This window comes from Schistocerca cancellata, chromosome 6, assembly GCF_023864275.1.
Source record: "Schistocerca cancellata isolate TAMUIC-IGC-003103 chromosome 6, iqSchCanc2.1, whole genome shotgun sequence".
Lineage (NCBI taxonomy): Eukaryota > Metazoa > Arthropoda > Insecta > Orthoptera > Acrididae > Schistocerca > Schistocerca cancellata.
The window spans coordinates 420,901,924-420,915,536 of NC_064631.1; the positions used below are offsets into that span (position 1 = coordinate 420,901,924).

General features: G+C 39.2%; 1 protein-coding gene across 2 annotated transcripts in view; it reads right to left on the minus strand.

Moving 5' to 3' along the window:
* The window catches only part of LOC126190823 (integrin alpha-PS4-like), a 175,916-nt gene that overhangs the window by 49,343 nt on the left and 112,960 nt on the right, over positions 1-13,613 (minus strand). For both annotated transcript variants that reach the window (XM_049931393.1, XM_049931392.1), the window contains exons 15-17: positions 12,941-13,085; positions 9,777-9,987; positions 4,936-5,099 (exon numbers count right to left, since the gene is read on the minus strand). In XM_049931393.1, coding sequence (XP_049787350.1) covers positions 4,936-5,099; positions 9,777-9,987; positions 12,941-13,085 — 520 coding nt within the window. The remainder of the gene's footprint in view (positions 1-4,935; positions 5,100-9,776; positions 9,988-12,940; positions 13,086-13,613) is intronic.

Here is a 13,613-nt window from a genome sequence, read left to right on the forward strand (position 1 = left end):
CATTGATTGATTAACTCACTAATTAATAATTTCCTGTTATTTACTTTGAGTAGCAATGTGATGCTTATTCATGTAAACAAGGGATTCACATCTGTGTAAGTATAATAGTTCCATAAAATATTTTGAATTTGTAACTAGCAACATTTTTTATAATCCAGAAGTCTATTGCTTCTTTAGTCCATCAATAACAGTAAATTCCAACCTGGCCGAATTTTAAAGCTTTATGTGGTTTTCAAAGTAACAGTTTGTTCCTACACTATCCTTTACAAGTTCCTGCAGGAACACTATTCTCTGTGCCCTCAGTGGCTCAGATGGATAGAGCGTCTGCCATGTAAGCAGAAGATCCCAGGTTCGAGATCCGGTCAGGGCACACATTTTCAACATGTCCCCAATGATGTATATCAGTGCCTGTTTGCAGCTAGGGTGTCGATTTAATTATCATTTTATTACAACTCATCCATGTATAACCACTGTCTCAGGCCATTGTGGCCAGACTGGCTAAGGGTTCATGGGAAAGTAGGATGTATTGAAGGAAGAGTTCCTCCTGCACAGTTCAGAATAGCTGCTGTTGGCAGCAAGGATTCAGATGGTGCAAGCTGTGAAGAGTCATTGAAATGAAGCACATTGTATTCGGCAGCACTTCAGCAAATAGGTGATCCAGCTCTCTCTTGGCCATAGTTTGTCAAAGGCCATTCATGCAGACAGACAGCTTGTTAGCTGAAAGCAGCACAATGGTTGCAGCTTAGTTTGCAGATCACATGACTGCTTTCACTGGCAGCCCTACTTTGGGTGGGATAAGAGATGCAAATGTCTGGAATGGATTAGGTGGTGGTGGAAGCACATATGGGACAGTTCTTGCATTTAGGTCTATTGCAGGGATATTAGCCATGAGGCAAGGGGTTGGGAGCAGGGATTGAGTTTGAATGGACAAGGATATTACATAGGTTCAGTGGACAATGGAATACCACAGTTGGGTGGGGGTGGTGGGGAGGATAGTGGAGAGGATATTCCTCATTTCAGGGCATGATGAGAGGTAGTCAAAAACATGGTGGAGAATGTGATTCAGTTGCTCCAGTCCTGGGTGGAACTGATTCATGAGGGGAGTGCTCCTTTGCAGCCAGATGGTCAATGTGTAGAAGCTAGCAAGTAATTGGAGAGTCAAGGAGCAACAAAGCAGGTGGATTCCATCCAACTGTTATGTTTTCCTTGCCCCCAAAATTAATATTATTTTTTCCATATTTTGTAATATATTCAATATGCTCATCTGTATGACATGTTCACAGTGCATAAAGATCTTGAATACTGATTCAGGTCCTCTCCAGTTTAACTTTATTATCATTCTTTTGGTTTACTAAGAGTTAATGAGCCAGTCAGTTTGATAAAAATTATGATAATTACAGAATACCACTAATCTAAGATTTTGTTATCATTGTTCATATGTAAACATATACCTGACCATTAACTTCTTGATCGAGTAGATGAATCCCTTGTTTTGCAAATTAGTCAGCATAAATAATAGAAATTGTCATAGTACATAAAGTTGTTTCTGCAACAAATCTTCTTCTACTATTCAATTCCTCAGAATCATAATTCTTTAATTGGAAGTTATGAAAGTTCAGTAAACAAGATAGCTAACTTTATTTCTAATTGTAGTAAACTTATAAACAAGAGATGCAGGAAGTCATTTTTAGTTAGTCTGCAGTGAGTTTGAAAGGAGCAAAATCCATGTTCACAAATACTGGAAGTGTATTGCAGACAATTTAGTACAGTTTAAAGTTGGAAAAAATACTTTGAATAATCTAGATTTCAAGTCTCCAAGTTGGTTCCATGGTTCAATGACTGTTTCTTACTGACTGATGTGGTTAAACTTCAATAACAGCTAATGCAAACTGTGACAATAATACTGGAGTGTGAACTGAGTTAGTTCTGAATATCAATTACTGTGGACATCTTGTTCATACTGATTTGTCTGTTAGATATGAAAATGTACATTAAAAGAATAATTATTTGACTGTGTTAAATGTATGTTTGCCACATATGAACTTGGGCGAATGACCACTTCAGTGTTATTTTACTACACGCAAGTAATTGCATATTAGAACACCAACTGAGTGTAGTATGTGACTAACTGTTTATCTGTGTATAAATTATAATGTGTGAGACTTGATCTGGCCATAAACATTAGTTCATTCATCACCCAAATGCAATTAAAATGTGTGAACTGTGAATCTCATGTAACCTACATCATTTGAAATAATCTAGTTTTAGACATCAATTTTTCAGCCAGATTCGATGGAAGCACAGCTACCAATGTCATATTTGTACAGGTAAATATGGTTACACTACAAAGGCACAGAAGATCTGTTTCTGTACAAGAATGGGAGGATAATTTTGACCTGTGAAGCCATTAGCGAGGCACTTAGTGTATCTGGAGAGGCACTGCTCATCACTACAGTAGTGTAGGCTGTGTAGAAGGGACTTCTCTGTATGAAATTGGTGGCCGCTATCAATGTGGAGGAATTGCTTGTGGTTTGGTGGGCTTGATATGGATGGAGGTATGGATGTGACTTTCTGTGAGATGGAAGTCAACATTGAGGAAGGAGGCTTGTTGAGATGACAAAGATCAGTTGAAGTGAATGGGAGAGAAGGTGTTGAGGTTCTGGAGGAATGTGGGTAGGGTGTCCTCATCCTCGATCCAGATCACAAAGATATCACCAATGAATCAGAACCAGGTGATGAGTTTGGGATTCTGGGTGGCCAGGAAGGATTCCTCTAGACGGCCAATGACTTGTTGACATAAGATGGTGCCATGTGGATGCCCATTGCTGTACTATGGATTTGTTTGTACGGAATGCTTTCAAAGGAGAAGTAGTTGTGGGTAAGTACATAGTTGGTCATGGTGAGCTGGAAGGAGGTTGTAGGTTTGGATTCAGTCGGGTGTTGGGAAAGATAGTGTTTAATGGAGGCATGGCCATGGGCACTGGGGATGTTAGAGTAGAGAGAGGTGAAATCAACAGTGATGAGTAGGGTGCCATGTGATAAAGGAACAGGAACTGTCAGTGGAGGAAATGGTTGGTGTATTGTAGGTATGAGAGCAGTTTATAGATAATAATCTGAAGGTGTTGGTCGATGAGAGCAGAGATTCTCTCTATTGGAATACAGTAAATGGCCACAATGAGTCATCCTGGCCACAATGGGGCATCTGGGTTGTTTTGCTTATGGACTTTAGAAGGCATGTACAAGGTAGGAACTTCAGGAAGCATGTCCAAGGCAGGAGTGTGGTGAGTGGCAGTGGTGAGGAGAGAGATAGATTCAAGAAAGAGGCTCTGAGATGGGCCTAAGGATTTAAGGAGTGACTGGATCTCCTGTTGGATTTCTGGAATGGGATCACTGTGGCAGGGGTTGTAGGTGGATGAACATGACAGTTGGTAGAGTTGCTTCACTGGGTAATCCCTGTGGGTCAAAACCATAGTGGTGGAGACTTTGTCAGCAGGTAGATTATAAGGTCCTGCCTCAGCCTTTGATAGCGCCGGTCCTTTACCTACCTATTCCCTTCGCTGCTCCCACTCCAGCACTACACAGCCTTCTATTCCGCCAAAGCACGCACTATTTTTTTCCCCTTCTCTACTTCTCTCCTTTTCTACTCCCTCCCTCCCCCTCCTCCAAACCTCCCAACTGGATCTAGCAGCCCTAACTTGTCCCCACCACATTCCTGCCTCTTCACACAAGTTGCACTACATCTTCCCTCCCCTGCTATCTTTCCCCTCACCACCCCATACCTCCTCCTTACTCCACGTCAGACCACTGTTCCCATAAGGCACAATTGCAGCCTGCAGTCTTGCCGCAGTGGCCAGAGAAAATGGTCAGGTGTGTGTGAGTTGTGCTTGTGTGAGTGTGTGTGTGATTTCTATTGCAGAAGAAGGTCTTTAATATATAAAAGTCTTTCAGTTGTGTCTGTGTCTCAGTGTCTCCTCTATGTAGTGAGTAGCAATCTATTCTTTTCATAATACTGTTTTATGGGAAATGTACTGCAATCAATCCAGTTGATACTATACACCAAAAAATATACCACATTTGTGATTTGTTTCATATTCTACCTTTTACTACTCAATAATTCAGTGACAATTCTTGATATTATTTTAATGTGATCCTATACATGATACCAGTGACTGTGTCAGTCATTAATAATGACATATAATGACAATGTTGATGATTTCTTAAGTGTCAGTGTTAATTGCTTATTTGCCACATTTGAATAATTGTGATTAATTACACCGATGTTAAGTTACACTCAAACTATACTGTAGAACGTCAGCTGAGCAAAGTATACAATTATTCATTTATCTGTACCCAAACTGGCCATAAAAGAGAGTTCAGACAATCTCAAAGTGCAGTTAAAGTGTTTTAACTTCGATTTTGGTGTGAACTACATTATTGAGAGTAGACTACTTTCACCATCAACTTTTCAGCCAGTTTTTGATGGAGGCACTGCTACTGAAGACATCTGTGCATGTAAAATTGGTAGTTTGGAAACCCTCTTGATAGCTAAGAAGCAGATTACAAAATGATGTGATCTCAGGCTGCAGGGTGTTGGTTATCACTGAATGGAAGGAAGTGGTACAAGAGAAAAAGAGAAGGAGATAGATTATGAGAGCAGCCCAGAATCATCATGTCCTGAAGAAGCCAATGTCATGAGTAAAAGAATAACTACTAGGTCGAGAATGGGTGTGTTGGGTGTGTGTTTCATTGTGTGTGAGGGAGAGCTTGTACTTAAACTAAAAAGAAGAGATATGGCTTGAAAGCTAGGTAAAGTACATGCATCTGTATACTACACATCAACCAGTTACAGGTGAAAGGTTTCCTTTCCTCAATTTTGTTTATTCATTCCTTATAATGCAGAAACAAAATGTGAAGCGTAAGTTATAATTTACTCACCCTATCACTTCTACATCTGCTGCAGTTACCACTGGAATTTGAAGAACTACAATATTATCTTCAGGAGTACTCTCTGTGCCAGCACTGCTTGCAGTCACATTGACAGCTATAGACTCTAATCCAATGGCTTCATCTCCAATCTGAAGATACAACGAAAGATGTTCCTGCAAATAAATAATGAAGTATTCCATTATAACACTGAGCATTTGCTATTTATCTTTGTTTGTACTACGTACAAGCAAAAAATAAATATAATCTGAAAGAGAAAAACATATCAATTCACAATACATTCCAAGTGTGTTGTCCCAGTCATTAATTCAGTTCTCAAAAATGTAAGCCATCTTCATACAAGATAATTAAATGTATCGCCACACAGAAGTATGCACTCCTCTTTCAGCACAGTATGTCAAGTGTATCTTTAGCATGGGGGAGACAATGATGACTGCCTACACATTACAGTGTTACATATGTTTTGCTGTTGTTCGTATCAACTGCTGACAAGGGCATATAATTTAGGCATCAACATCTGATTGTCCTACTTATATGATGATTGAAATGAATATCTTGAATGATGATTATTAATTCAAAGAAAACATCCATAAAGAAGAACTGGAATGTTGTACGTTACAAACTACATTATTTTTCTGAACATGCAGGCAGAAATATACATAAACAGCTATATAATCCCAGCATTGCAGGCAAGAGTTTGCTTTTGATGAGCGACTGAGTTAAAAAATAAAAATGCAAACTGAAGATAGCACTACAGGGAAGGGGATATCAGAGGATGCAGTAATGAATACAACTCCTGAGAGAGACATAGCTTTGGTATGGCCACAGATTAAAATTGTGGTACACATAGAGATATACAGCATGAAGGTTCAGAGGAGGGTTGAATAGGAAGAAAGAGAGTAGAGAAAATGATGTGTATGAAGATTCATTGACTTGTAGATCTATAAACTCAACTACACTCCTGGAAATTGAAATAAGAACACCGTGAATTCATTGTCCCAGGAAGGGGAAACTTTATTGACACATTCCTGGGGTCAGATACATCACATGATCACACTGACAGAACCACAGGCACATAGACACAGGCAACAGAGCATGCACAATGTCGGCACTAGTACAGTGTATATCCACCTTTCACAGCAATGCAGGCTGCTATTCTCCCATGGAGACGACCGTAGAGATGCTGGATGTAGTCCTGTGGAACGGCTTGCCATGCCATTTCCACCTGGCGCCTCAGTTGGACCAGCGTTCGTGCTGGACGTGCAGACCGCGTGAGACGACGCTTCATCCAGTCCCAAACATGCTCAATGGGGGACAGATCCGGAGATCTTGCTGGCCAGGGTAGTTGACTTACACCTTCTAGAGCACGTTGGGTGGCACGGGATACATGCGGACGTGTATTGTCCTGTTGGAACAGCAAGTTCCCTTGCCGGTCTAGGAATGGTAGAAAGATGGGTTCGATGACGGTTTGGATGTGCCGTGCACTATTCAGTGTCCCCTCGACGATCACCAGTGGTGTACGGCCAGTGTAGGAGATCGCTCCCCACACCATGATGCCGGGTGTTGGCCCTGTGTGCCTCGGTCGTATGCAGTCCTGATTGTGGCGCTCACCTGCACAGTGCCAAACACGCATACGACCATCATTGGCACCAAGGCAGAAGCGACTCTCATCGCTGAAGACGACACGTCTCCATTCGTCCCTCCATTCACGCCTGTCGGGCCACCATTGGAGGCGGGCTGCACGATGTTGGGGCGTGAGCGGAAGACGGCCTAACGGTGTGCGGGACTGTAGCCCAGCTTCATGGAGATGGTTGCGAATGGTCCTCGCCGATACCCCAGGAGCAACAGTGTCCCTAATTTGCTGGGAAGTGGCGGTGTGGTCCCCTACGGCACTGCGTAGGATCCTACAGTCTTGGCGTGCATCCGTGCGTCGCTGCGGTCCGGTCCCAGGTCGACGGGCATGTGCACCTTCCGCCGACCACTGGCGACAACATCGATGTACTGTGGAGACCTCACGCCCCACGTGTTGAGCAATTCTGCGGTACGTCCACCCGGCCTCCCGCATGCCCACTATACGCCCTCGCTCAAAGTCCGTCAACTGCACATACGGTTCACGTCCACGCTGTCGCGGCATGCTACCAGTGTTAAAGACTGCAATGGAGCTCCGTATGCCATGGCAAACTGGCTGACACTGACGGCGGCGGTGCACAAATGCTGCGCAGCTAGCACCATTCGACGGCCAACACCGCGGTTCCTGGTGTGTCCGCTGTGCCGTGCGTGTGATCATTGCTTGTACAGCCCTCTCGCAGTGTCCGGAGCAAGTATGGTGGGTCTGACACACCGGTGTCAATGTGTTCTTTTTTCCATTTCCAGGAGTGTATATTCAGAGATTTAGGGTGGTGTAATGAGAGGAAAGTTGGATGTAAACAGGGATGTGTAGAGATTTAGGCCAAAGTCATTGTGGGAGCTAAGTTTTTGAGGGTGGGATGTAATGGCATGGATCATGAAATGGCCACTGAGGTCAACTGTGAATTGTTCAGCAGTGTATTCTGCATCTGGATTGTAAACTTTGTCTTTGGCCACAGTTGTACAGCGGCCATTCACAGGAGTCGAAATTTGGTTAGTGACCATGCCCACACAAGAGGCTGCTCAGTATTTGCAGCAGAGTTTATTTATAAACATGGTTGTTTCCAAAGGTATTCCTGGTGTGTAAATACTTGTCGCAAGCTTAGAATTGTATACAGTACACTTGGTGAGTGTATGGGACAGGTCTTTTTCACAGATACAACTGATTTGGAAGGGGTTGGACGTAGGAGTGGTACAGGATGGTCAAAGATATTTCTCAGGTTGGATGTGCAGTAAAAAACCAGAGAGGTGTCAAGGATTAATGGATGATCTTCCTCATTCAAAATCTTCAAAGGTAGTCTAGGCTCTACCGAAGGATGTGGCTCTCCTGTTCCAATTTTCATTGACTTTGCTTAACAAAAGAATTGCTCCTTTCTAGCAAGGTAGTGTATGTGGTAGCAGTATTAGAAGCATGGGAGAAAGTGCCACACCATAGCTGTTTGTGGAACAGCTGTGAGGGTTAACAACTGTATGCAGAGGGTTGCTGTATAAGTGATTGCAGACTGGTAGACCACGGACAGAAGTTTTATGGTGACATTAGAGATGTGAAGGATGATATTCAGCAAGATGTCTTGACCTGAAGAGGAACAGGTGGAATGAATAGGAGAGAAGATGTTAATTTAATAAAGGAATTATAATGCCTTGACCTTAGGTCTAGGTCTTGGTGATAATGAGATAATGTGATAAACATGAACCATGTAAGGGGACTGTAGTTTTGGATGGTAGAGAAGGATTTCTTGAAGTAGCCTATAAATAAGTTGATAAATGGGTTGATGATTACAGGTGTGATGTGAGAGCCAATCACTGTGCTGCAGATTTTTTTTTACATATACATTTCTTTATATATCTTCCCCTCAAAGGAGAAGTAGTTGAGAGCGTATCTACAGTCATCTGTATACAGCATGAGGTAGTATGTTTGCAGAGAGACAGTGTTTGATGTCTTCAGATAGGTTCATTTTAATAGGTTAGGTGAGAAAATGAAATGAGTACACAAAGTCTGTGGGATCCATACCAAACAGCACTATCAAATGATATTGAGCATGTACAAAGAAGGGCAGCACATAATGTTACAGGTTCCTTTGGCCCATGAGAGAGTGTTACAAAGAGACTGAAGGACCTGAAATGGCAGACACTTGCTGAGATCAACAAACTATCTTACAAATTTTGAGACTCAGTCTTAAGTGGACAGTCTATGAACATAATGTAACCCCTTATGTATCACTCCTGTAAAGACCACAAAGACAAGATTACAATGTGCACAGGGGCATTTAAGCAATCATTCTTCCCACACTCCCTGTATGAATGAAGCAAGAAAAAGTTCTAATAAATGGTACAATAGGAAGTACCCTCTACCATGCACTCCACAGTGATTTGCAGAGTATAGATGTGGATATAGATATCTTTCACATGTGGTGAAGAATGTGCAAGTATTATAAAAAGAATCATGGGTGCCACTGCTCCTCTGGTGTGCAGATTCATGTGACATGTCATCCATTGATCATTTGGAGGGGGATTATGGGTTGTCAGAAACTTGTTCATGACAGTCCTTCAGTCGTTGATGGTTTGTGGGCTAGCAAACAAGCTGTGTGAAGAAAGATTTGCTGGGAAAATGTGCTCTGCCCCTTTGTGTGAAGTCTATTTATTTTCTTCTGGAAGCTTAGATCCATTAGTGAATAAATCACAAGGATGTGCAATCTGTTATATGTTTACTATAAAGCTGTACATGTTATTTTTACATGTTGGGTTGTTCATAAAATATTTTCAGTTATAAAGACAAATAGGTGATTGGAATGTAATATTCATTTTACAATACACTATACAATCATACATTATTATAAAATTACTTTAAGAAATAGTACTGTGTTTCAAGAAGGTACTGTTTCAAATATTTTTAAAATGTAGTTAGATCACTAATACTGGATTTGAAATTGTCTGGAAGAGCATTAAAAAGCGAGACGCTATGTGCAAATTATGCTTATTTCTTATATTATGCTTGTGATATCTTTTTTCTTCATTCTGTCCAAACAAAAATTCTCAACAAAAAATGACATGAGAGAAAGAATGTAATGTGATATTATGGTGAAGATTCCTAGTTGTTTGAGTAAGTTTACAATTCCTTTATGTATGTGTCTGACTTGGTAGTTAAACAAAATTGGCAATCTTATGACAAACAATTTCTTTAAAGAAGCAATATTTGAAGGGTTTACCATTTCTCCTGTAATGAGGTTTCCAATACTACATGTCAGTAGTACAGGTGATGTCCCATCTTCTTGGCATTTATGAGGGAGACGTACCAATGACACTTCTGGTGGTAGTGAAACATAGACATTTGTCACAAAAGCAGGTTCCATTGTATTGGTTACAGAAATGTCAACTGACACATTATAAGCAGCAGCTGTTCCCAAGGTAATTGGACCTCTGTGGAGAAACAAAATAAACATATGAAAAATAAAAATGTGGTCTGTGAAGTCCAAAAGCTCCAATGTTTGAATAAAACATTTATCACTGACAATGAAGCAACAGAAACTTTAGCTTCCTTAATGACTTTTATTGCTTAAACATTTCTTAGATTTTTGTGAATGAGGATCCAAGAAAAGGAAACCTATGTTACAAGTAATGATATTTGATCACAGAAAGCAGCCTGAAGTGAATAGAAGAACAATTGCAGTTTTTTGCACACAGTGAGTACTGTAATATACCTGACAGTATTTGGAGTAATTGAATGTCATCTGAGTCTTAAAGTTGAGACACAATTTCATAATGAAGATTGCAAAACAGGATAATTTGGAATATTGTGTATATTATAATGTAACAGCTCTAGATTCTTGTATAGGACCTTTCGATAAATTTTTAATGAAGAACACAAAAGTCATAATTTTTCTTATGAAGGTGTACATTTATGTTCATATTTCAGTCCTAACTTATATTAATCATTTTTTTCACAAGATTTGAATCATTACTGTAAGCACTTGAATCTAAGCTGCAATTTTTTCCAATTTTCGGGCTCCAAAAAACTGCCTGTGGCTTACAATCAAGTGAAAAACAGAAGTTCTGAGAAATGGTGCTAGGAACCATCACAACTAACTTTTGCTGCCAAATATAAGCATTGCTACACAATCATGCTTTGCAGGCACAAAGATATATTTCAGTGTTAGTAAAAACACAAAATAAAAGGAAGAAGACAAATCTACAATTTCTTCTTTTTTCTTCTCTTTTGTTTTTTCTTTCTCAAATCTCAACTATTGTGTTTTAATACATCACCCAATGCAGAAAACAGAAATTCAGTATTGCTCATCTCCAAATGTAGCAGCCTTTCAAATATTCATAGCAACAAAAATAAATTTCTTTTCATTAATACCAACAGTGCAGACAACTTTAGGATTCTTGCATGAGCTGGTAATCTGTGGCTCATTCTGGTTTCATGAATTGTTTCATCAAATTTTGTGAAGGCTGGTGTTAGTGAACTATAATGAAGCTCTTTCATTAAAGTGCCAAATTCAAGAAGGAATTTATTTCTTTTGCAGAAAAAGTTCTAATTGTGCTGCAGGTCTGCAACACAGGATTGGTGAGAGCAACGTCAATGATGGTAACTACAAAGCAACAAATTCTTTGAATGTTCTATGAGCAGGAAAGTCTTTAGTGGGCCAAAATGTGGTCAATATTGTGCTCTTGAGGTAATTTTAAATGAGTTTCTTAAGGAACAGTGTCAGAAATGTCTGCCTGTGAATGCTGAATTTTAAAAATTGTGGCAAATGAAATTGCTTGAGTGCACAAAATCAAAAATTTTAAGGCTGGCCACAACTAAATTGGTCTTTTTGTGGAATGCTGAAGTTTTTCACTTTTGAGGTGAACTTCAATGGTGCAGAAGCTGCTGAAAAATTATGAAAAATAGCTTATGGAATTTCAGCACTTCATAATCAGGCTGCACATTGAAAACCAATACCTTCTTGGCTAGATAGGGAATGTGGCCAAATTTGCTTACACAGCAGATAGGCACAAAATACCCCCGTTCATAGTTTTCAAGCAAAAGACTTAAGTAAAATCAGAAGTGTTTCCAAAAACTGTGATTGTACAAGTAAATTAAAGTGGGTGTTTTTTGGAGAACATAATGATGGAATGGAATAGGCTTGTGTGGAATCACAGTTCTGGCATAATGTTTCATTTACACAGTGTGCTGGTGTCAGATGTGTACACCGGTCATAAAACACCTGCAGTAATACAGAAATTATTAGAAAGCTAAATGGACTTGGCAGTAATTCCAGGTGGGATGACATCAATTCTGTAAGCATTCAACAACTGTTTGAATAAACCATTTAAGGAAAAGCTTAAATGCATGTACATGGATTGGCTTTTGGAAAATGACATATAACTGACACCAACAGGACGTGTAAAATGTTGATGAACTGATGATGCATGGAAGTGTGTCCCAAATCAGACTACAACAGGCATTTAAAAAAAGTTCAATATCAAATGCACTAGATGGTACAGAGGATGATGCTCTACACAAATAACTGAGCAACAAGGAATTGAGTGATAGCAGGGCAGCAAATGATACTGATTCAGAATTGTCTAATTGGTATTTTAAACATTTCACAAAATTTATATTATAAATTTAATAAAATTCTCTTTTATATTTTTGCTTTTCATTTCTAAGTTATTTTCATTCTTATTTTGTAATTGTTGCTACTCATAAATTTAAAGTTTTCACTAAAAATAAACTATATACAGCTGATTGGCATGTCTGTGTTTAAGATTTATGTTAATATGGCCAACCCTACGTCTTGAATTTGGAAATTGAGAGGTGTAGTTACTTCTGAATATATGAGACTGACATATTTTGAACCATTCGAGTCTCCAATTTTTATGGACTGCTGGTATGTGTGCACTCTTCACATGTAAGTGACATATTGAAGAAACAAAGAATAGGCATAAGAGAAATGTCTAGGGCTGGATGATGAGATCACTGTTGACCTCTGTTTATAAAACTTAAGATACTCTCAGTTGTAAATCTGTCTATACCAGTACATGTCTTGTCACTATACATTAAACAAAGTGTAAAAGAATTTCAAACAAGAGGAAATATTGACTTGCACAACACTAGGGGAAAATTTAAATGGATGTTCCAAAATTGCACCCTCAGCGTGGTCCATATCTTGGAAATTATTTGAAAAAAACTTGTATAGCTGGTTGACTGAAAATCCATTTTATAATATAAAGTAGCATTTTGATATACTGGTAGTGAACATATGTCAAAATCCAAAATGTATGACTAGACATCTGTAATTGAGTATCTAAATGAGTATTTGGATACTATGTGTAAGAGAAGAAGCAATTCCAGTGTATATATCATCCATGGTGAATAAAAACTTACGTAATATTATGAAGAAATGCAGTCAAATGAAGATCAGTGATGCACTTCTCAACATTTTTACAGCCATTTGCAGTGTGCACAGTTGTGAGTAACTTCCGTGGAGCATCTGGATCAATAGTAGGACATGTCTTGCAGAAAGAGTCATCTGTAAGAATGCAAATTTTTGGTGCTACAACTTTTTACCAGCATCTAAATTAACTTTACACTCTGTTATGTTACCTAAGTGCAAAAAAAAAAAAAAATAAATAAATAAATATATGCACATTGTAAATGGTGACTTCAGAATGTTCCAGTGATGTCACTAAACATATTCAAATTACATTATATAGAATTTTTCCCAATGTGTGACTACACTTTGAACACAAAAGTTACTAATGATGGCTGTTAATGAAATGAAAGGAAAGAAAAGAAATTGTTTTAATTTGCCCTAACTGAAACAGCTGTTATGGCACCAAAGAAAAGGAACATCAGTGAACCATTGACTCTGAAGTCCTAGATTGTGAGAGCTTCTTCTCTGGATGTATGGTCACAGAAATAAAAGAAAAACATATTTCAAAAAATTGTAGGAGTGAAGATTCATAAGATAGCAATAGATGTAAGAATTAACAATGAAATATAACAGCAAAGATACTAGACTATTAGTAATAATCTCTGTGTTACAAATTGATTGGGG